At 46.9% G+C, this 24,589-nt stretch overlaps 1 protein-coding gene across 1 annotated transcript in view; it reads right to left on the bottom strand.

The window, feature by feature from the left end:
* The window catches only part of LOC148542122 (dynein axonemal heavy chain 5-like), a 356,598-nt gene that overhangs the window by 197,751 nt on the left and 134,258 nt on the right, over positions 1 to 24,589 (bottom strand). The window contains exon 39 of the mRNA XM_088471686.1: positions 17,335 to 17,545. Coding sequence (XP_088327812.1) covers positions 17,335 to 17,545 — 211 coding nt within the window. The remainder of the gene's footprint in view (positions 1 to 17,334; positions 17,546 to 24,589) is intronic.

Raw genomic sequence — 24,589 nt, 5'->3', positions numbered from 1 at the left:
CCGAACGAATCAAAGCCTGCACATCCCTAGTTTTAATAGCATATCAGAATTGAAGATATTTTAATTAAAGCTGTGAATGTGGACAACCTTTTTCTGTATGTATAGCAGACTTCCTAAAGCTGGCTCTATTGGACTTGGACCATAATAGAATGTTTAGGACTTGGAGTACATTTACAGTTTTTGGAGTTTACCCTTATAAAGAATCCTAGAACCTGTTTTTGTGATATAATCAATAAAATAGATAAATTATGTTATCTTTTAACTCAGTAATTTATGGACAGTAGGGCTTATTCAGCAGATTCCCGATTATCAGGGATCTGCACATGCGCAGGACCCATTCTGCGAGTGTGCAGAATTGGTCCTGCTAACAGGCACGCTAGCCCTTGAATGCCTCTGCCTGATTGACAGGCAGAGGCATTTAAGGGGCGGTGCGGGGACGAGGCCTGTAAACGGGAACATACGCAGTCCGCTGGGCTCGCAAGTCGGCCAGCCTGAGTAAGTCGAGGCTTACTCAGCTGGCCGCCCGCCCGGCAGCGTCCACCATCTCGACCATCGACCACCGATGGTCGCAATGGTGATCCCAGCATTGCGACTGGGATCGCAAATGCAGCAGGGGGGTGTCAAACACCATCTGCTGCATTTGCATGATTGCAAGGATCGCATTTGTGTCATGCTAATAACACAAATGTGTCATATCCCAGACATTTGCTTTCACTGGTATATTTTGGATTACACTGATTTGTAGTAGGGATGAGCGGATTTGGATTTCTGAAATCCGAACCCCCCGATCCGAGCCGGATCCGAGTCAGGTTCGAGTTTTCCCGCCTGGCTCGGATCTGAAATCGAGGCAAAACGTCATCATCCCGCTGTCGGATTCTCGCAGGTTTTGGATCCTATAAGAGGTCCCCGCGTCAGCGCCATTTTTCATCCCGGCTGTGAACAGTGAAGAGGGAGGGTGGGAGTTTGCTGTGCTGGTGCTGCTGTTGTCCATAGGGGCTGTGTCCACTCCAAAGTCCATAGGGGCTGGCTGGGCTGTGTTGTGCAGTCTGTTGTCCATAGGGGCTTTGTTCACTCCAAAGTCTATAGGCTCTGGCTGGGTTGTGTTGTGCAGTGTCCCATAAAGGCTGTAGTTCTAAAGGTGTGCTGTAGTGTTGTCCAGGGGGTGCTCTGTCCATCCCCCCAAGTGCAAAAAATATAATATTTTTTTTTCTGTTTGTGTGCGCATTAGTCGCATGTACATCAACAAAGAAGCGTGCGCCTGTGTCATAAGTAAAGGGCCGGCTGGCTCGTCTGTTGAAGGGTGGTATAGCCCCCAAAGTGCCTGAAAAAAAATTAAAAAATATTTTTTTCTGTGTTTGTGACTTGTGTGCAGTGTCCCATTAAGGCTGTAGTCCTAAAGGGGTGCTGTAGTGTTGTCCAGGGGTGCTCTGTCCATCAGGGGTGCTCCCCCCCAAGAGCAAAAAAAACGATTCTTTTTTTTCTGTTTGTGTGCGCTGTAGCCGCACGCATCAACAAAGTAGCATTGCCAAGCGTGCGCCTCTGTCATAATTAAAGGGTCGGCTGGCTCGTCTGTTGACGGGTGGTGTAACCCCCAAGATGAGCGGTTCGGATTCTGTGGAATCCGAACCACTCCGAAGATAGGGGATCCGACTCCACCCGAACCATGTTCGGGTGTTCCCCGCCTGATTCGGATCCCCGTTCAGGGACGAACGGCGGCCTCCTGATGTCGGATTCTCGCGAGAGAATCCGACATCAGGGCTCCTCTAGTGTAGGGCAGACCGCTGTGATAGCGGTCTGCCCTACATAGACACAAACACACAGCCGCCAGCGGCAGCTGTGTGTTTGTAATAGCAGCCAATGAGAGTCAGACAGACTCTCATTGGCTGCTGCACGGAGGGAGCCAGTTGGAGCTCACTCATGAGCTCCGTCTTCCGGCTCCCTCTGCGCGTAATAGAGCAGCAGAGCAGGACGGACAGCGGCAGGAGGATTCAGGTAATTTTTTTTTCCCATTTTTTATTTGTGTGTTTTTAAGGGGGCGCTACTGGGGGCATGCGAATGGGGGCACTGCTGCTCGGGGGCATGCTAAAGGGGGCACTGCTACTGGGGGGCATGCTAATGGGGGCATGCTAATGAGGGCACTGCTACTGGGGGGCATACTACTGGAGACATGCTAATGGGGGCACTGCTAGTGGGGGGCATACTAGTGGGGGGCACTACTACTGGGGGCATACTTCTGGGGGGCACTGCTACTGGGGGCCTGCTACGGGGGGCCTACTAATGTGGGCACTGCTACTGGGGGGCATACTACTGGGGGCACTGCTACTCGGGGGCACTGCATAGGGGGCCCTACTACTAAGGGGACTGCATAGGGGCCCCACTACTGGGGGCATTGTATAAGTGGCACTACTACTGTGGGCATTGTATAAGTGGCACTACTACTGTGGGCATTGTATAAGGGGCACTACTACTGTGGGCTTTGTGTATAAGGGTCACTATTGTGGGCATTGTGTAAAAGGGGCACTACTGTGGGCATTGTGTAAAAGGGGCACTACTGTGTCGTAACATAAATAAGAGACACTACTTTATGGTGTAATGTGAATCAGGGACACTATGATGCTCGCTCTGAATCAGGGCATCTTTTTTTTTTTTATGGAGCGGCCAGCTAATGCGAGCGGCCAGGATGATGGTCGCAATAGTCAAGACCATCGCGACCATCGGGCTTGCGACGAGACCCTTGTGGTAGGGTCTCGTGGCCGCAAGCCCCAGAGAGCTTTCGGCTCAAACAGAGCCAAAAGCTCTCCCACTGACATCACGCCTCCGTCTGGGCAGCCACCCCCCGGCCCGCCCACCAAAGGGGGTGTGCTATCACTCAACATCGACAGCACACCCACTTTGGTGCGAGACCCGGAGCGACGGATTGCCCGTCGCTATCCGGGTCTCGCGCATGCGCACGACGGAGCCGGCTCTGTCGTGCGCATGCGCTCTGGGCCACCTTCGACCCTGTTGCGAGTGCTCAGCGCTTGCGACCGGGTCTGAATCAGGCCCAATGTGCGGTGTAATGTGAATAAGATTGTGCACTGTGACAGAGCCGTAGCTAGACTTTTTGGTGCCCTGTGTCAGAAAGAGCATTGGCGCCCCCCTCATTTTTCAAAGGGACATAATGCACCCAAAAAAGGGGAATGGCCTCATGGGAAAGGGCCGGGGAACAGATAGGGTAGGCCAGTAGATGCTGGGGATGAAATTAGAGTAAGCTACAAGTGATAATGATAATAAACAGAAATTTGACAGGCTCAAATAGCACCCCCTGCCCTGTGGTGCCCTGTGTGATGGCACCGGCCGCACTACCCTAGCTACGGCCCTGCACTGTGACTCCTAGGGCGGTAGCTCACTTTATAAACAAGTACTGTGATTCTGCTGGCCGAACCCCACTGGGTTGGTGCACTACTTTTAACTTCTGCCACTGCTGTGTGGCAATGTGTCATTGATGTGCTTTAAACTGTGGTGTCTGTGACGCTGCTTTGTCGCTTGGTAATCAGGTCACTGCAACCTTTGGCCAATAATGATGAAAACTATCATTTAAACTGTGAGGTGGTCTAAATTGACTGTAAATGACTGGAAATTAAGGTTATTGAGGTTAATAATACTCTAGGAAGAAAAAAAAAACAAATTTATGTGATTTTAGCTTTTTTTGTAAAGTTTTGTAAATCCAAATCCAAAGCCAGTCACCGCAGTTTGGCAAATCCAAATCCAAATCCAAAGCCGGACGACGAATTAGAACCAAATCCGGCAAAAATGGTCCGGCGCACATCCCTACTGAAAATAAAAAATTTTTTTTTCTTTCTGTGTTTGTGACTTGTGTGCGCTGTAGCCGCACATGCATCAACAAAGTAGCGCCAAGCGTGCGCCTGTGTCATAAGTAAAGGGCCGGCTGGCTCGTTTGTTGAAGGGTGGTGTAACCCCCAACGTGCTCCAAAAAATAAAAAATAAATATTTTTCTGTGTTTATGTGCGCCTTAGCCGCCAATATATCAATATCACATAAATGGAGGACAAAAATTTGTCCGATAAAAATAAAATAGGGAAAGATCAAGAACCACTTCTTGCTAGTGCTGAAGCTGCTGCCACTAGTCATGACATAGATGATGAAATGGCATCAACGTCGTCTGCCAAGGCCGATGCCCAATGTCATAGTAGAGAGCATATAAAATCCCAAATGGCAAAGTTCAGGAAAATGACCTTAAAAAAAATATTTCAATCGTCTGAGGAGAAACGTAAACTTGCCAATATGCCATTTACGACACGGAGTGGCAAGGGACGGCTAAGGTCCTCCCCTATGTTCATGACTAGTGGTTCAGCTTCACATGACGATGGAAGCCATCCTCCCGCTAGAAAAATGAAACGAGTTAAGCTATTGGTGTAACTGGCACTGAGGAGGAAGTTGATGAGGAGGATTCTGATGGTGATGTGGTTTGTTTAAATCATGCACCGGGGGAGACAGTTGTTGTCCGTGGGATGAAAAATCCCATCACGGTCATGCCTGGGCAGAAGACCAAACATTCTACCTCTTTGGTCTGGAAATATTTCTATCCAAATCCGGACAACAACTGTCTTGCCATATGTACCATATGTAAAGGTGGAATAAGTAGGGGTAGGGACGTTAACCACCTAGGAACATCCTCCCTTATACATCACCTGCAGCACGTTCATAAAAAGTAACTGTCAAGTTCAGAAACTGTGGCTAAGACCGTAAGCAGTCCAGGGACACCTAAATCCCTTTGTCCTGTTGTATCCTATCGCCTGCAAACCACACTGTCAACTCCCTCCTCATCAATTTCATCCTCAATCAGGATCGGAAGTAGTCCTGCAGGCCATGTCACTGGCATGACTGACTCTCCTATCCGGGATTCCTCGGGAGGGTCCTGCATTGCCACCCCTACTGTTGCTGCTGTTGCTGCTGATAATCGTTCATCATCCCAGAGAGGAAGTAGAAACTCCACTACTTCTTTTACTAAGCAATTGACCTTCCAACAGTCATTAGTGAGGAGGATGAAGTACGACAGCAGTCATCCTGAAGCAAAGCGGATAACTGAGGCCTTGACTGCTATGTTGGTGTTAGACGTGCGTCCGGTATCCGCCATTAGTGCAGTGGAATTTAGACAATTGATGGAGGTAGTGCGAAACCGAGAATGTACAGAGACGTCAGAAAGTGTCCTCAGTGTCCTAAAAAATGCGGTTGTACCCAATGTCCACTTAACCACAGACATGTAGACAAGTGGAACAGGGCAGACTAAGGACTATATGGCTGTGACAACCCACTGGGTAGATGTATCGCCTTATGCAGCAACAACAGCAGCTTCACCAGTAGCAGCATCTCAGAAATGCCAGCGCATTCCAAGGCAGGCTACGCTGTGTATCACCGGTTTCAGTAAGAGGCACACCGCCGACAACCTCTAAGAGAAACTGAGGGAAATCATCGCCCAATGGCTTACCCCACTTAGACTCTCCTGGGGATTTGTGATATTTGACAATGCTACCAATATTGTGCGGGCATTACATCTGGGCAAATTCCAGCATGTCCCATGTTTTGCTCACACAATAAATTTGGTGGTGCAGAATTTTCTGAAAAACGACAGGGGCGTGCAGGAGACGCTTTGGGTGGCCTGAAAAAATTTCGGGCCACTTTTGCCATTCAGCGACTGTGTGCCGAAGACTGCAGCGCCAGCAAACACTCTTGAACCTGCCCTGCCATCACCTGAAGCAAGAGGTTGTGACACGATGGAACTCAACCCTCTATATGCTTCAGAGGATGGAGGAGCAGCAAAAGGCCATTCAAGCCTATACATCCACCTATGACATAGGCAAAGGAGGGGGTATGCACCTGACTCAAGCGCAGTGGAGAATGATTTTTGTGTTTTGCAAGGTTCTCCAGCCCTTCGAACTTGCCACACATGAAGTCAGTTCAGACACTGCCAGCTTGAGTCAGGTCATTCCCCTCATCAGGCTTTTCAAGAAGCAGCTGGAGAAAGTGAAGGAGGAGCTAAGACAGAGTAATTCCACTCGGTATGTGGGACTTGTGGATGAAGCCCTTCATTCACTTTGCCAGGATTTGAGGGTGGTTAACCTGTTGAAATCAGACCACTACATTTTGGCCACCATGCTCAATCCTAGGTTTAAAGCCTACGTGGTATCTCTCTTTCCGGTGAACACAAGCCTGCAGAGGTGCAAAGACCTGCTGGTGAAAACAATGTCAGCTCCTTCTTAATTTTTTCCCGCAACTGGGGCTGCCAGGAAACAACTTAGCAACACGCTAGCGGTGATGCAGGGCAGACAGGACCAAGTTTGGACATCTGGTCCGGACTGAAGGACCTCCCAACAATTTATGACATGTCTACTGTCACTGAATATGATACTGTCACCATTGACAGAATGGTGGAGGATTACATTGGTGACAGCATCCAAGAAGGCATGTCAGACAGTCTGTACCTGTACTGGCAGGAAAAAGAGGCAATTTGGAGGCCCCTGTACAAACTGGCTCTATTTTACCTAAGTTATTCCCCCTCCAGTGTGTACTCCGAAAGAGTGTTTAGTGCAGCCGGGAACCTTGTCAGCGAAAGGCGTAGTAGGTTGCTTCCACAAAATGTGGAGAGGATGATGTTCATCAAAATTAATTATCAATTCTTCCAGGGAGACCAGCCTCCAGAAAGTACAGAGGGACCTGTGGTGGTGGATTCCAGCGGGGACAAATTAATACTCTGTGAGGATGAGGATGTATACAACACTGAAGAGGGTGAGGAATCGGTGGATAGGAGGATGAGGACGACATCTTTCCTCCATAGAGCCAGTTTGTGCAGGGGCAAATGAATTGCAAGCTTGTTTTGTGGGGGCCCAAATGAACCAATCATTTCAGCCACAGTGGCGCTGAAATGATTGGTTTGTTAAAGTGTGTATGTCCTGTTTATACAACATAAGGGCGGGTGGGAGGGCCAAAGGACAAATTTTTTCTTTGCATTATGTACTGTTTGGGCCTAGTTTTACAAACTGCCATCTTGTCTGCCACTGCAGTGTCACTACTAGATGGGCCACGTGTTTGTGCCGCCCACTTGTGTTTGTGCCCACTTAGAATAGTCATCCAGCTACCTCGATGCAACCTTTTGGCCTAAAAACAATATTGTGAGGTGTGAGGTGTTAAGAATAGACTGGAAATGAGTGGAAATTAATATTGTTGAGGTTAATAATAGCATAGGAACAGAAAAACCCACAAATTCTGTGATTTTAGCTGTTTTTATGCTTTTTTAAAAAAAAATACAGATCCAAAATACAAAACCCAGAAACCAAAACATGGAAGGGTGGTTTTGGCAAAACTAATCCAGATTCAAAACATAAAGAAAGATCCAGATCCAAAACACGAAAAGTGGCCGGTGCACACCCCTAATTTGTAGTAATATGTGATTGATTATTGTAGGTTCCAGCATATTTGTTTATTTGCAGGAGTATAAAAAAAGTATTTTCAGTGTTGTGTCTTTCCCTGGAAATGAAATGTTAGTGGTGAGCAGCAGACAAATATCCAATTTGCCAAATGAGATTTGTGTGTTCTGCCCTCCATGCCAAGCAGCCATAACAAGTCTGGATTGAATTGAGCCTTTTAGTACATTTGGATGATATTTGCGCCCACAGGACGATTTTCTGACCACATTTACATCCTAATAATGATTAAATTGATATTGATTAGGTTACTGTTCAGCATCGTGAGTGTTTTTGGGCCATACATACTATCGTCTGACATCAGCTGCAATATCGCAGTATAGCCAGCATAAGGGTCATCCCCTGAGAAGGAGCAAATGTTTTTATCCCTACAGGCAATCCTATATTAAGGGGCTAAGCATTCATTTCCAATAAATTGCAAAAAAATAAACATATGACAAAAGAAGGGAAAATGGCCTGTGCACTGTGGGCTGCAGTTTTGCAACTTCATAAATGACCCTTCCTGTCCTTACAAGTACTGAAAGACAGACAAGTAACATCTCTATGCAATGACTAAAAACCTCCTCACTGGAGACCCAGGGCTACTCCATCTGTAAACTGGGGCTGTATGATGGGGAGGAGGGGTGTGGCTGCAAAGTATTGCTCCTCCCATTCATACCTGTCTCACCAGTCATTTTAAAAATGGTGAAAAATTATGAATTCACAGCTAGCTGATGTGCAACTTTAATATTATTGGCACTTTAAATCTGCAAATGATAATTATGAGTACTGGTATTAGGGAAGTCAATCCCAGAATCAGGATAGTTGGGATTCTGGGATTTAGGGTAAAAATGGCAGGATTTTAATCCCAGGATTGATGCCTCCGACCCGGAGATTGTTCGGCGGCCTCCTGATGTCGGATTCTCGCGAGAGAATCCGACATCAGGGCTCCTCTAGTGTAGGGCAGACCGCTGTGATAGCGGTCTGCCCTACATAGACACAAACACACAGCCGCCAGCGGCAGCTGTGTGTTTGTAATAGCAGCCAATGAGAGTCAGACAGACTCTCATTGGCTGCTGCACGGAGGGAGCCAGTTGGAGCTCACTCATGAGCTCCGTCTTCCAGCTCCCTCTGCGCGTAATAGAGCAGCAGAGCAGGACGGACAGCGGCAGGAGGATTCAGGTAATTTTTTTTCCCATTTTTTATTTGTGTGTTTTTAAGGGGGCGCTACTGGGGGCATGCGAATGGGGGCACTGCTGCTCGGGGGCATGCTAAAGGGGGCACTGCTACTGGGGGGCATGCTAATGGGGGCATGCTAATGAGGGCACTGCTACTGGGGGGCATACTACTGGAGACATGCTAATGGGGGCACTGCTAGTGGGGGGCATACTAGTGGGGGGCACTACTACTGGGGGGCACTACTACTGGGGGCATACTTCTGGGGGGCACTGCTACTGGGGGCCTGCTACGGGGGGCCTACTAATGTGGGCACTGCTACTGGGGGGCATACTACTGGGGGCACTGCATAGGGGGCCCTACTACTAAGGGGACTGCATAGGGGCACCACTACTGGGGGCATTGTATAAGTGGCACTACTACTGTGGGCATTGTATAAGTGGCACTACTACTGTGGGCATTGTATAAGGGGCATTACTACTGTGGGCTTTGTGTATAAGGGTCACTATTGTGGGCATTGTGTAAAAGGGGCACTACTGTGGGCATTGTGTAAAAGGGGCACTACTGTGTCGTAACATAAATAAGAGACACTACTTTATGGTGTAATGTGAATCAGGGACACTATGATGCTCGCTCTGAATCAGGGCATCTTTTTTTTTTTTATGGAGCGGCCAGCTAATGCGAGCGGCCAGGATGATGGTCGCAATAGTCAAGACCATCGCGACCATCGGGCTTGCGACGAGACCCTTGTGGTAGGGTCTCGTGGCCGCAAGCCCCAGAGAGCTTTCGGCTCAAACAGAGCCAAAAGCTCTCCCACTGACATCACGCCTCCGTCTGGGCAGCCACCCCCCGGCCCGCCCACCAAAGGGGGTGTGCTATCACTCAACATCGACAGCACACCCACTTTGGTGCGAGACCCGGAGCGACGGATTGCCCGTCGCTATCCGGGTCTCGCGCATGCGCACGACGGAGCCGGCTCTGTCGTGCGCATGCGCTCTGGGCCACCATCGACCCTGTTGCGAGTGCTCAGCGCTTGCGACCGGGTCTGAATCAGGCCCAATGTGCGGTGTAATGTGAATAAGATTGTGCACTGTGACAGAGCCGTAGCTAGACTTTTTGGTGCCCTGTGTCAGAAAGAGCATTGGGTCCCCCCCTATTTTTCAAAGGGACATAATGCACCCAAAAAAGGGGAATGGCCTCATGGGAAAGGGCCGGGGAACAGATAGGGTAGGCCAGTAGATGCTGGGGATGAAATTAGAGTAAGCTACAAGTGATAATGATAATAAACAGAAATTTGACAGGCTCAAATAGCACCCCCTGCCCTGTGGTGCCCTGTGTGATGCACCGGCCGCACTACCCTAGCTACGGCCCTGCACTGTGACTCCTAGGGCGGTAGCTCACTTTATAAACAAGTACTGCGATTCTGCTGGCCGAACCCCACTGGGTTGGTGCACTACTTTTAACTTCTGCCACTGCTGTGTGGCAATGTGTCATTGATGTGCTTTAAACTGTGGTGTCTGTGACGCTGCTTTGTCGCTTGGTAATCAGGTCACTGCAACCTTTGGCCAATAATGATGAAAACTATCATTTAAACTGTGAGGTGGTCTAAATTGACTGTAAATGACTGGAAATTAAGGTTATTGAGGTTAATAATACTCTAGGAAGAAAAAAAAAACAAATTTATGTGATTTTAGCTTTTTTTGTAAAGTTTTGTAAATCCAAATCCAAAGCCAGTCACCGCAGTTTGGCAAATCCAAATCCAAAGCCGGACGACGAATTAGAACCAAATCCGGCAAAAATGGTCCGGCGCACATCCCTACTGAAAATATATATATTTTTTTTCTTTCTGTGTTTGTGACTTGTGTGCGCTGTAGCCGCACATGCATCAACAAAGTAGCGCCAAGCGTGCGCCTGTGTCATAAGTAAAGGGCCGGCTGGCTCGTTTGTTGAAGGGTGGTGTAACCCCCAACGTGCTCCAAAAAATAAAAAATAAATATTTTTCTGTGTTTATGTGCGCCTTAGCCGCCAATATATCAATATCACATAAATGGAGGACAAAAATTTGTCCGATAAAAATAAAATAGGGAAAGATCAAGAACCACTTCTTGCTAGTGCTGAAGCTGCTGCCACTAGTCATGACATAGATGATGAAATGGCATCAACGTCGTCTGCCAAGGCCGATGCCCAATGTCATAGTAGAGAGCATATAAAATCCCAAATGGCAAAGTTCAGGAAAATGACCTTAAAAAAAATATTTCAATCGTCTGAGGAGAAACGTAAACTTGCCAATATGCCATTTACGACACGGAGTGGCAAGGGACGGCTAAGGTCCTCCCCTATGTTCATGACTAGTGGTTCAGCTTCACATGACGATGGAAGCCATCCTCCCGCTAGAAAAATGAAACGAGTTAAGCTATTGGTGTAACTGGCACTGAGGAGGAAGTTGATGAGGAGGATTCTGATGGTGATGTGGTTTGTTTAAATCATGCACCGGGGGAGACAGTTGTTGTCCGTGGGATGAAAAATCCCATCACGGTCATGCCTGGGCAGAAGACCAAACATTCTACCTCTTTGGTCTGGAAATATTTCTATCCAAATCCGGACAACAACTGTCTTGCCATATGTACCATATGTAAAGGTGGAATAAGTAGGGGTAGGGACGTTAACCACCTAGGAACATCCTCCCTTATACATCACCTGCAGCACGTTCATAAAAAGTATGACTGACTCTCCTATCCGGGATTCCTCGGGAGGGTCCTGCATTGCCACCCCTACTGTTGCTGCTGTTGCTGCTGATAATCGTTCATCATCCCAGAGAGGAAGTAGAAACTCCACTACTTCTTTTACTAAGCAATTGACCTTCCAACAGTCATTAGTGAGGAGGATGAAGTACGACAGCAGTCATCCTGAAGCAAAGCGGATAACTGAGGCCTTGACTGCTATTTTGGTGTTAGACGTGCGTCCGGTATCCGCCATTAGTGCAGTGGAATTTAGACAATTGATGGAGGTAGTGCGAAACCGAGAATGTACAGAGACGTCAGAAAGTGTCCTCAGTGTCCTAAAAAATGCGGTTGTACCCAATGTCCACTTAACCACAGACATGTAGACAAGTGGAACAGGGCAGACTAAGGACTATATGGCTGTGACAACCCACTGGGTAGATGTATCGCCTTATGCAGCAACAGCAGCTTCACCAGTAGCAGCATCTCAGAAATGCCAGCGCATTCCAAGGCAGGCTACGCTGTGTATCACCGGTTTCAGTAAGAGGCACACCGCCGACAACCTCTAAGAGAAACTGAGGGAAATCATCGCCCAATGGCTTACCCCACTTAGACTCTCCTGGGGATTTGTGATATTTGACAATGCTACCAATATTGTGCGGGCATTACATCTGGGCAAATTCCAGCATGTCCCATGTTTTGCTCACACAATAAATTTGGTGGTGCAGAATTTTCTGAAAAACGACAGGGGCGTGCAGGAGACACTTTGGGTGGCCTGAAAAAATTTCGGGCCACTTTTGCCATTCAGCGACTGCGTGCCGAAGACTGCAGCGCCAGCAAACACTCTTGAACCTGCCCTGCCATCACCTGAAGCAAGAGGTTGTGACACGATGGAACTCAACCCTCTATATGCTTCAGAGGATGGAGGAGCAGCAAAAGGCCATTCAAGCCTATACATCCACCTATGACATAGGCAAAGGAGGGGGTATGCACCTGACTCAAGCGCAGTGGAGAATGATTTTTGTGTTTTGCAAGGTTCTCCAGCCCTTCGAACTTGCCACACATGAAGTCAGTTCAGATACTGCCAGCTTGAGTCAGGTCATTCCCCTCATCAGGCTTTTCAAGAAGCAGCTGGAGAAAGTGAAGGAGGAGCTAAGACAGAGTAATTCCACTCGGTATGTGGGACTTGTGGATGAAGCCCTTCATTCACTTTGCCAGGATTTGAGGGTGGTTAACCTGTTGAAATCAGACCACTACATTTTGGCCACCATGCTCAATCCTAGGTTTAAAGTCTACGTGGTATCTCTCTTTCCGGTGAACACAAGCCTGCAGAGGTGCAAAGACCTGCTGGTGAAAACAATGTCAGCTCCTTCTTAATTTTTTCCCGCAACTGGGGCTGCCAGGAAACAACTTAGCAACACGCTAGCGGTGATGCAGGGCAGACAGGACCAAGTTTGGACATCTGGTCCGGACTGAAGGACCTCCCAACAATTTATGACATGTCTACTGTCACTGAATATGATACTGTCACCATTGACAGAATGGTGGAGGATTACATTGGTGACAGCATCCAAGTAGGCATGTCAGACAGTCTGTACCTGTACTGGCAGGAAAAAGAGGCAATTTGGAGGCCCCTGTACAAACTGGCTCTATTTTACCTAAGTTATTCCCCTCCAGTGTGTACTCCAAAAGAGTGTTTAGTGCAGCCGGGAACCTTGTCAGCGAAAGGCGTAGGAGGTTGCTTCCACAAAATGTGGAGAGGATGATGTTCATCAAAATTAATTATCAATTCTTCCAGGGAGACCAGCCTCCAGAAAGTACAGGGGGACCTGTGGTGGTGGATTCCAGCGGGGACAAATTAATACTCTGTGAGGATGAGGATGTATACAACACTGAAGAGGGTGAGGAATCGGTGGATAGGAGGATGAGGACGACATCTTTCCTCCATAGAGCCAGTTTGTGCAGGGGCAAATGAATTGCAAGCTTGTTTTGTGGGGGCCCAAATGAACCAATCATTTCAGCCACAGTGGCGCTGAAATGATTGGTTTGTTAAAGTGTGTATGTCCTGTTTATACAACATAAGGGCGGGTGGGAGGGCCAAAGGACAAATTTTTTCTTTGCATTATGTACTGTTTGGGCCTAGTTTTACAAACTGCCATCTTGTCTGCCACTGCAGTGTCACTACTAGATGGGCCACGTGTTTGTGCCGCCCACTTGTGTTTGTGCCCACTTAGAATAGTCATCCAGCTACCTCGATGCAACCTTTTGGCCTAAAAACAATATTGTGAGGTGTGAGGTGTTAAGAATAGACTGGAAATGAGTGGAAATTAATATTGTTGAGGTTAATAATAGCATAGGAACAGAAAAACCCACAAATTCTGTGATTTTAGCTGTTTTTATGCTTTTTTAAAAAAAAATACAGATCCAAAATACAAAACCCAGAAACCAAAACATGGAAGGGTGGTTTTGGCAAAACTAATCCAGATTCAAAACATAAAGAAAGATCCAGATCCAAAACACGAAAAGTGGCCGGTGCACACCCCTAATTTGTAGTAATATGTGATTGATTATTGTAGGTTCCAGCATATTTGTTTATTTGCAGGAGTATAAAAAAAGTATTTTCAGTGTTGTGTCTTTCGCAGCCATAACAAGTCTGGATTGAATTGAGCCTTTTAGTACATTTGGATGATATTTGCGCCCACAGGACGATTTTCTGACCACATTTACATCCTAATAATGATTAAATTGATATTGATTAGGTTACTGTTCAGCATCGTGAGTGTTTTTGGGCCATACATACTATCGTCTGACATCAGCTGCAATATCGCAGTATAGCCAGCATAAGGGTCATCCCCTGAGAAGGAGCAAATGTTTTTATCCCTACAGGCAATCCTATATTAAGGGGCAAAGCATTCATTTCCAATAAATTGCAAAAAAATAAACATATGACAAAAGAAGGGAAAATGGCCTGTGCACTGTGGGCTGCAGTTTTGCAACTTCATAAATGACCCTTCCTGTCCTTACAAGTACTGAAAGACAGACAAGTAACATCTCTATGCAATGACTAAAAACCTCCTCACTGGAGACCCAGGGCTACTCCATCTGTAAACTGGGGCTGTATGATGGGGAGGAGGGGTGTGGCTGCAAAGTATTGCTCCTCCCATTCACACCTGTCTCACCAGTCATTTTAAAAATGGTGAAAAATTATGAATTCACAGCTAGCTGATGTGCAACTTTAATATTATTGGCACTTTAAATCTGCAAATGATAATTATGAGTACTGGTATTAGGGAAGTCAATCCCAGAATCAGGATAGTTGGGATTCTGGGATTTAGGGTAAAAATGGCAGGATTTTAATCCCAGGATTGATGCCTCCGACCCGGAGATTGTTCGGGATTAAAATGTGCGGCTCGTCTTCAGCATGGGGGCAGCGCTGAGCACTAGCTCCATTAGTTCAGACACTGCCCCCAGCCCTCCCTATGGCTGTGCGGCTGCATGTGACATCATAAAGGTCATGCTGTGCAGCCACACACCAGCCCGCCCCCTTGTACAGCCGCGCTCATCTGAACTGGAGTGCTATAGGTGGCCGTCATTGATTACCTCAATCCCGGTATCCGGGGAATCCCAGGATTGAAATAAAGAGCCAGGATTGGCCTTCCCAAGTGCTATGATTACATAAATTCAGCACAGACAGATTTCTACAATCATCTACCTAGTAAGAAATGTTACATATAATATATACTACAATTTACTTTTACTCAGTCATTGAAATTACAATAAAAGAAAAAAATTTAACTAATAAAGAATAAAGTTAACTAATCACATAAACAGGATCTCTGAAATAATAAATAATTAGGCACAAGCCTGTGTTTTTGCCTTATGTAATATAAAAGTGTTTATATGATCATGGTTATTTTGGTACATATTCAGCTTCTTACAATCATGTACAGACCCTGTGGGGCCTATTCATTATAACTAAAAATTCTCTGGAGGTAAATAGGTTTAGAAATCGCATGGAGTTCTACCTAATTACCAGTGGAATTCATCATTCCTCCTCTCCATCAGTATCTATTCTGAAAAGTTGTCATTTTTGCGATGACAGCTATTCGGGAAATAGATACTTTTCACTGCCTATACCTACCTTATCGCAGCTGTAATCAGTGCTGCGCATGCGCTGTTCCGTTCACAAAAGCGGCGCATGCGCAGCACAGATTACATCTGCGTTAATTCTGTGTCCACCCCCCCTCTCCCCTTATTCACTTACCTGGCCGGCTGTAGCCACGGATCTTGACCTCCCGCCCGGCCCCATCTGTAGCAGACAGCACGGCCAGGCAGAGGGGGCTGAAGATTTTTTTAAACTTTATTTTGTTCTCATAGCCGCAATGCTGTGAGAACACAGAGCAGCAGCCGGAGCCTAGGAAGGGACCAGAGCGACGGAGGGAGCCGGCGGAGGCTCTGCCCAGCTGAAAGCAGGTAAGTGTAACCCGCTATACGCCACCTGAGAGTAAATACATAATTTTTGGAATTTGATGAATAGCCTAATTTCCATATCCCCATAATAATGTATGGGGAGTGTGAAAATTAACGCAGGCGGACTTAACAAGGAGATATCAGTGATATCTCCTGTGTTAAGTGTCTTCATGAATACTAAAATAATGGTAATTAAGGAAAATGTCCTTAAAACTATTATTATAGTGTTGATGAATAGGCCTGTATGTTACAGATATCAATTTGCTTTATTCCTTCAATAAATCCAGACTATATAAGTATCAACATCTGCAGTGACATAACTAGACATGACTGGGTCCCATAGCAACATTTTATACAGTAGGGGGTTAATTTACTAAGATGGGAATTCTATTAAGAAGTGAAGTTATCCATAGCAACCAATCAGATTCCAGGTATTATGTTCTAGAAGGTGCTAGATAAATGAGAAGTTATTATGTTCTAGAAGGTGCTAGATAAATGAGAAGTAGATTCTGATTGGTTGCTATGGGCAACATCACTTCTTAAATAGAACTCTCATCTTAATAAATTTACCCCTAGGTGTCCCTGCCCTTCTCAGATCTATCACTAGTCACTCCCACCCATTAAAATCTGTCTACGTATATTACTAACTATAAGAAATCACTACCAATACAAGACAGATACTGGAACTACATATATGTTTGTTTTACTGCCTAAATAAACATACATCCAAACAGCCCATGTATGCACTTTTTTCCTACTCGGTTGGGGGCCCCTATGTTGCAAGTACTGATCAGTTGCTCATGTGCTTACAGCTATAGTTTAGTTATACCCTTGAGTCAATTGCAGGGCATTCACACGCTGCAATAAATTTGCAATTGTAATCTAGTTTGACTCTAGCTTCCTAGTGTTCCTGATTTGTATTATCACCACACATTTCAATATGTATATGAAAACCTGTATCCTGTTTAGAACTTTATAGGAACCCCCTTGAGACAAACCATTGCCTAAGATAATTATGACGATTACAGTATGTGTTACTTTTTCCTTGGTTGTAATGTGTTTTATATCTAATTTACAGGATCGGACATTTATGATCCCCAGACCACTGGATGAGTATAGAGTCTGATATAACTACAGTAGGGATGTGCAGGCTCGGATAGGTTCGAGTTTGCACGTTGAGTTCGGATTTTTCCCTCCAAAAAAACGGAACTCAGAAAGAGGCTAAACGTCATCTTATATGGACGAACATCATCATTCCTCCAGGAATGATGATGTTCGTCCATGTAAGATGACGTTTAGCCTCTTTCTGAGTTCCGTTTTTTTGGAGGGAAAAATCCGAACTCAACGTGCAAACTCGAACCTATCCGAGCCTGCACATCCCTAAACTACAGTAGATCAATTGAAACACTTTTCTACAAGTCAGAGACATTTCCCATAGTGATTGTAGAGCGTTGTGATTTATTCGTGCAACAGTTGGCAAAGGCAATTTTTTTGTTTTACCTACTTACAGATTTAAGAGATCTTTGGAATATGCTTTCAGTGTCTGTGACATGTGTTGTACTTCTTTGTCCTGTAGATAGCCATCCTTCATTTCCAGATCGGACGCTCAAGAAATCCAGTACAGGACCCGTAGGCTCAGCTACCTCGTCATCAGAGCTTACATTTTCCTCCTCCTCGACTTCCTCCACCTCTATAGAGGAAATGCCACTAAACAAAGGTCTGCATAGAGATGATTTTGCAAATGCAAACACATAAATCACTATGATGGGAAGAAAACTCATTTGTCATCACAATTTCTGACAAGAAAGTAAGATTAAAGATTATCATTAATTATTGCAATAAACTATTTTTTATAATTTATGATTTTAAAAATATTAGACGTTAGTCACTAACAACTAAATTAATTTGTGATTAAAACATACGCAAAAATAAATAAAAAATGTTCCTCTTGAGCCATATGAACATTGCAGCTAAGGCGGTTATACCAATTAAATGGAGATCAACGTTACCTTCTACTATCAAAGAATGGTTCATGTACATGACTATGGAAGAGATTGCGTTATCTGCAAGGTATCACCTTTCTACATTTAATACAACATGGTTCTATTGGCTAGACTTGTAATGTTAATGGTCTGATCTAATTTAGTGCTGCCCCATATTGACTCAGTATGGGATTTGTATAGTTTGTAGGGTGCCCCCTTCCCCCTCACTGATTGTGTTTGTATTGTCTTTGTAATTGTTGGTTTATTATTTTTTAAAACTATACATGCAGTTGCTGATTTTCTATTTTCACTGTCTTCTCTGTATTTGCATCTTGTAATAGAAGAATATATAAAAAATATGCAAAAATCAATCAAGTCCTATTATGTGACACAATGGGGGAGATGAATAAAACCTCGGAGAGATGTATTAAACCTTGCAGAGAAATAAAGTGGAGAGAGATAAAGTAACCAGGGCCGTAACTAGTGTGGTGCGGCCGGTGCGCCTGCACAGAGCACACATGCCCTGTGGGCGGAACCATCCACCTCCACCCGCAATAACAGCAATGTAATGCCTGCTACAATGTGTAGTAGTAGCGGTGTGCCCGGCTCCTGATCTGCCGGACGCACTGCTACTAATACACATTTCAGCAGGCAGCGCTGCAGCAGCCTTTCCCCTGTGATCCGTCCCCTCCCCATCTGCTGTAGTCAGTGCTAGTGAGTGTCTACTGGAAGGGGCTGGGTCAGGAGAGACCTAATCCAGTCCCAGAGTGCCCTGCGCCGGCTGAGCCGTTGAGTAGCCTTTCCCCTCGTGCTGGGGTCATGCCAGCAACTGCCAGTGTCGGACACAGACTGTGGCTTCCCCGCGGCTCCCATAGTGATGCTCTGAGGAACTTAGCAATACAGGTAAGTGTGCTGTATTGTACTGAATTTGTACCAGCTGGCATAATGTGCAAGGGGAGGGGGCAGGGGGATTTGTACTGGATGACATAATGGGTAAGGGGAGGGGCTGGGGGGATTTGTACTGGCTGGCATAATGTGTAAGGGGAGGGGGCAGGGGGGATTTGTACTGGCTGGAATAATGTGCAAGGGGAGGGGGCAGGGGGATTTGTACTGGATGGCATAATGGGTAAGGGGAGGGGCTGGGGGGATTTGTACTGGCTGGCATAATGTGTAAGGGGAGGGGGCAGGGGGGATTTGTACTGGCTGGAATAATGTGAAAGAGGGAGGTAGGGGGCATTTCTACTGGCTGGCATATTGTGTAAGGGGAGGGGCAGGGGGGATTTGTACTGGCTGGCATAATGTGTAAGGGGAGGAGGCTGGGGGGATTTGTACTGGCTGGAATAATGTGAAAGGGGAGGGGGCAGGGGGGATTTGTACTGGCTAGCATATTGTGTAAGGGGAGGGGCAGGGGGGATTTGTACTGGCAGGAAAAATGTGTAAGGGGAGGGGGCAGGGTGGATTTGTACTGGCTGGAATAAGGTGAAAGGGGAGGGGTGCGGGGGACATTTGTACTGGCTGGCATATTGTGTAAGAGGAGGGGGCAGGGGGGATTTGTACTGGCTGGAATAATGTGTAAGCAAAGGGGGCAGGGGGGATTTGTACTGGCTGGCATAATGTGTAAGCAAAGGGGGCAGGGGGGATTTGTACTGGCTGGCATAATGTGTAAGGGGAGGGGGCAGGGGGGATTTGTACTGGCTGGAATAATGTGTAAGCAAAGGGGGCAGGGGGGATTTGTACTGGCTGGCATAAGGTGTAAGCAAAGGGGGCAGGAGGGATTTGTACTGGCTGGCATAATGTGTAAGGGGAGGGGGCAGGGGGGATTTGTACTGGCTGGAATAATGTGTAAGCAAAGGGGGCAGTGGGGATTTGTACTGGCTGGCATAATGTGTAAGGGGAGGGGGCAGGGGGGATTTGTACTGGCTGGCATATTATGTAAGGGGAGGGGCAGGGGGGATTTGTACTGGCTGGAATAATGTGAAAGGGGAGGGGCAGGGGGGATTTGTACTGGCTGGAATAATGTGTAAGGGGAGGAGGCAGGGGGGATTTGTACTGGCTGGAATAATGTGTAAGGGGGCAGGGGGGATTTGTACTGGCTGGCATAATGTGTAAGGGGAGGGGCAGGGGGGATTTGTACTGGCTGGCATAATGTGTAAGGGGAGGACGCTGGGGGGATTTGTACTGGCTGGAATAATGTGAAAGGGGAGGGGGCAGGGGGCATTTGTACTGGCTGGCATATTGTGTAAGGGGAGGGGCAGGGGGATTTGTACTGGCTGGAATAATGTGTAAGCAAAGGGGGCAGGGGGGATTTGTACTGGCTGGAATAATGTGTAAGCAAAGGGGGAAGGGGGGATTTGTACTGGCTGGAATAATGTGTAAGCAAAGGGGGAAGGGGGGATTTGTACTGGCTGGAATAATGTGTAAGCAAAGGGGGCAGGGGGGAATTGTATTGGCTGGCATATTGTGTAAGGAGAGGAGCAGGGGGGATCTGTACTGGCTGGAATAATGTGAAAGGAGAGGAGCAGGGGGGATTTGTACTGGCTGTAATAATGTGAAAGGGGAGGCAGGGGGCATTTCTACTGGCTGGCATAATGTGTAAGGGGAGGGGCAGGGGGGATTTGTACTGGCTGACATAATGTGTAAGGGGAGGGGGCTGGGGGGATTTGTACTGGCTGTAATAATGTGAAAGGGGAGGCAGGGGGCATTTCTACTGGCTGGCATAATGTGTAAGGGGAGGGGCAGGGGGGATTTGTACTGGCTGGCATAATGTGTAAGGGGAGGGGGAAAGGGGGATTTGTACTGGCTGGCATAATGTGTAAGCAAAGGGGGCAGGTGGGATTTGTACTGGCTGGCATAATGTGTAAGGGGAGGGGGCAGGGGGGATTTGTACTGGCTGGAATAATGTGAAAGGGGGGGCAGGGGCATTTGTACTGGCTGGAATACTGTGAAAGGGGGGGGCAGGGGGCATTTGTACTGGCTGGAATAATGTGAAAGGGGGGGCATGGGGGATTTGTACTGGCTGGAATAATGTGAAAGGGGGGGCATGGGGGCAGGGCCGTCTCTTCCATTGGGCTTTTTGGGCAGCTGCCCAAGGGCCCGAAGCTCCAAGGTGCCCGCCATCCCCCCTGCAGCCGCAGTCAGTTGTTAAATGTTTTTTTTTTTATTATCACTGTGTTCCGATCCGCCAGACCCCCAAACCCCCCCCCCCCCCCGACCTTCCGGGAGCGCTTACTAAGTTGGCTATGAAAGCTGCACCCTCCCAACCCCCGCTCCACCTCCCCTGCCCGCTTCCTCAAATCAATGGTCCTTCTGCAGATGACACGCAGTCTACGCGGCGCAGGTGACATGACGATGTCACGCTGTGTATGACCGAGTGCCCACTGCCCATGAAGAAGAGCGGAGGAGCCGGAGCAGCGCGCAATCAACAGGACGCCGAATCTCCTCAGTAAGTGAATCATGCAGAAGGAACTTGTTCCGGTGTTGGCGGGGAGAGGGGGGGGGAGGAGGGGGGGTGTTATGTGTATACTGTGTGTGTGTTATGTGTATACTGTGTGTGTGTTATGTGTATACTGTGTGTGTTATGTGTGTGTTATGTGTATAGTGTGTATGTTATGTGTATACTGTGTGTGTATGTTATGTGTATACTGTGTATGTTATGTGTATACTGTGTGTGTAGGTGGGTAGGGGCGCCAAAGCATCGCTTTGCCCAGGGCCCACACTGCTGTTAAGACAGCCCTGCATGGGGGATTTGTACTGGCTGGAATAATGTGTAAGGGGAGGGGCAGGGGGGATTTGTACTGGCTGGAATAATGTGTAAGGGGAGGGGGCAGGGTGGATTTGTACTGGCTGGAATAATGTGTAAGGGGAGGGGCAGGGGGGATTTGTACTGGCTGGAATAATGTGTAAGGGGAGGGGCAGGGGGGATTTGTACTGGCTGGAATAATATGAAAGGGGGGGCAGGGAGGATTTGTACTGGCTGGAATAATGTGCAAGGGAGGGGGCAGGGAGGATTTGTACTGGCTGGAATAATGTGTAAGGGGAGGGGGCAGGGGGATTTGTACTGGCCGGCATAATGTGTAAGGGGAGGGGCAGGGGGTATTTGTACTGGCTGGAATAATGTGAAAGGGGGGGCAGGAGGGATTTGTACTGGCTGGAATAATGTGTAAGGGGGGGCAGGGGGGGATTTGTACTGGCTGACATAATGTGTAAGGGGAGGGGGCTGGGGGGATTTGTACTGGCTCGCATAATGTGTAAGGGGAGGGGGCAGGGAGGATTTGTACTGCCTGGCATAATGTGTAAGGGGAGGCAGGGGGGATTTTTCCTGTCCGGCATAATGTGTAAGGGGAGGCAGGGGGGATTTTTCCTGTCCGGCATAATGTGTAAGGGGAGGGGCATGGTGGGTTTGTACTGGCTGGAATAATGTGAAAGGGGGAGGCAGGGGGGATTTGTACTGGCTGGAATAATGTGTAAGGGGAGGGGGCAGGGTGGATTTGTACTGGCTGGAATAATGTGTAAGGGGAGGGGCAGGGGGGATTTGTACTGGCTGGAATAATGTGTAAGGGGAGGGGCAGGGGGGATTTGTACTGGCTGGCATAATGTGTAAGGGGAGGGGGCAGGGGGGATTTGTACTGGCTGGCATAATGTGTAAGGGGAGGGGGCAGGGGGGATTTGTACTGGCTGGCATAATGTGTAAGGGAAGGGGACAGGGAAGATTTGCAATGTGTAAGGGGAGGGGTTTGGGGAGATTTGCACTGTGCGTCATAATGTGTATTGAGCATTACTATTGTTGACAAAGTGTAAGGAGCATTACTACTGTGGGCATAATGTGTAAGGGACATCACTACTGTGGGCATAATGTGTAAGGGGCATCACTACTGTGGGTATAATGTGTAAGGGGCATTAATACTGTGGGCATAATGTGTAAGGGGCATTAATACTGTGGGCATAATGTGTAAGGAGCATTTCTACTGTGGGCATAATGTGTAAGGAGCATTTCTACTGTGGGCATAATGTGTAAGGGGCATTACTACTGTGGGCATAATGTGTAAGGAGCATTACTACTGTGGGCATAATGTGTAAGGAGCATTACTACTGTGGGCATAATGTGTAAGGGGCATTAATACTGTGGGTATAACGTGTAAGGAGCATTACTACTGTGGGCATAATGTGTAAGGAGCATTAATACTGTGGGCATAATGTGTAATGTCTAGTTACGGCCCTGAAAGTACCAACTAATCAGCTTCTTACTTTCATGTAAAATTACACTAAAGGTGGGTACACACCTGACAGATATATCTGCAGATGATGGTCATTCACACACACTGCTATCAATATCATTCATTATATGTATGTCAACATAAGGAACCACCTAGGGAGCATTGTGTCTACCCAATAAATAGGTTTGGATCCAACATCATTTGTCAGTTTTTATTCCATCCACCCACCTACACAATTACCACATCCTCTCCACACTCCCCCACAACCCCCCCCACACACACACATCCCTCCATCACACATTCTGCACCTACGATCATTCTCTCTCACTTAGGAGCGCACGTATACCCATCCTCCCTTGCATCATCTGCTTGTGCCCTCGGGCCCCGGCGGCCGGGGGGCGGGACCCAGCAGCCGGTGGGTATGTTGGGGGCGTGTACCACTCCCCTCCTCGCGGCTGCGGCTGTGTGTGTACGGGTAGTCCGCAGACCGCCCGTACACACTTGCTGATGGACAGATATGTCTACAGACATATCTGTCCATCGGCTGTGCAGCACAGAAAATGCGATATGTCGGTGAACGGCGATGTGGTACACACTGGCCGACGGGCAGCAGATATATTAGATGATCAATTGATCGGCCAATGCATCTGTCAGTGTGTACCCAGTTTAGAAGCTGATCGGTTGGTATTTTATTTCTGTCCACTTTATCTCTCGCCTATCTCTCCCAATATGAGAGCATAAATGCCATATATACATATGTTATATAGATGTAAGTTCCTGGCTTAAATAGCATTAAACAAAAAAACAAGAAATGAAGCACCAGTTGCAATTTAAAAACTCCACATGACCATTGTACCGCCATCTGGACAACCATGATTTAGTTAGATTAAGGGGATAACAAGGAAAATCTCTATGATCCTAATGACGAACTTGAGAGACAGAAACAATTCAATTACATAACAACCCAGGTTATACAAATATAGAAAACATTTGACAGAAACAGCATGTAGGCAAAAGCATGTGTATAATGCAGATTTGTTGCACATGCTTCTGCCTACATGCTGTTTCTGTCAAATGTTTTCTATATTGTCCCAGATTCAGAATTGCCCTCATTTAACAAATACAGTAAGAGTCACCATTCCCAATCACCACACTTTAGGATAGACCCACACACAGACTTTGTAGGTATTACAGGAACAAATGAGAGTATGAAGAGAGACGTTTGCATCATTTGTCACACTCCCCCATGCTCACACGCCCATCACATACTAAAAACAGATGTCACTGTGAAAGTAGCCACAACATGCATTTAGTGTATCCATTCAAATCACTGTACTGTTCTTATATTGTGCATTTCTGCCAAGAAATTAGTTGTAACATACAGTATATACCTTAGATAGAGAACTGTAACTGTAAGTAACTAGAACATTTAAATCTCACATATTTATCAAAAAAGACAAAAACAATGTTACTAAATATGCAAAACATAATAACAATAATAGTAATAATTCTTTATTAATGTATTCCCTTTCTCCCAATGTTCATTTTCTATGTAATTTGACATGATA

The sequence above is a fragment of the Taudactylus pleione genome, unplaced genomic scaffold, assembly GCF_031769625.1.
Source record: "Taudactylus pleione unplaced genomic scaffold, aTauple2 ptg000015l, whole genome shotgun sequence".
NCBI lineage: Eukaryota > Metazoa > Chordata > Amphibia > Anura > Myobatrachidae > Taudactylus > Taudactylus pleione.
The sequence above is the reverse complement of the archived record's forward strand: the minus strand, read 5'-3'. Positions and strand labels throughout refer to the sequence as shown.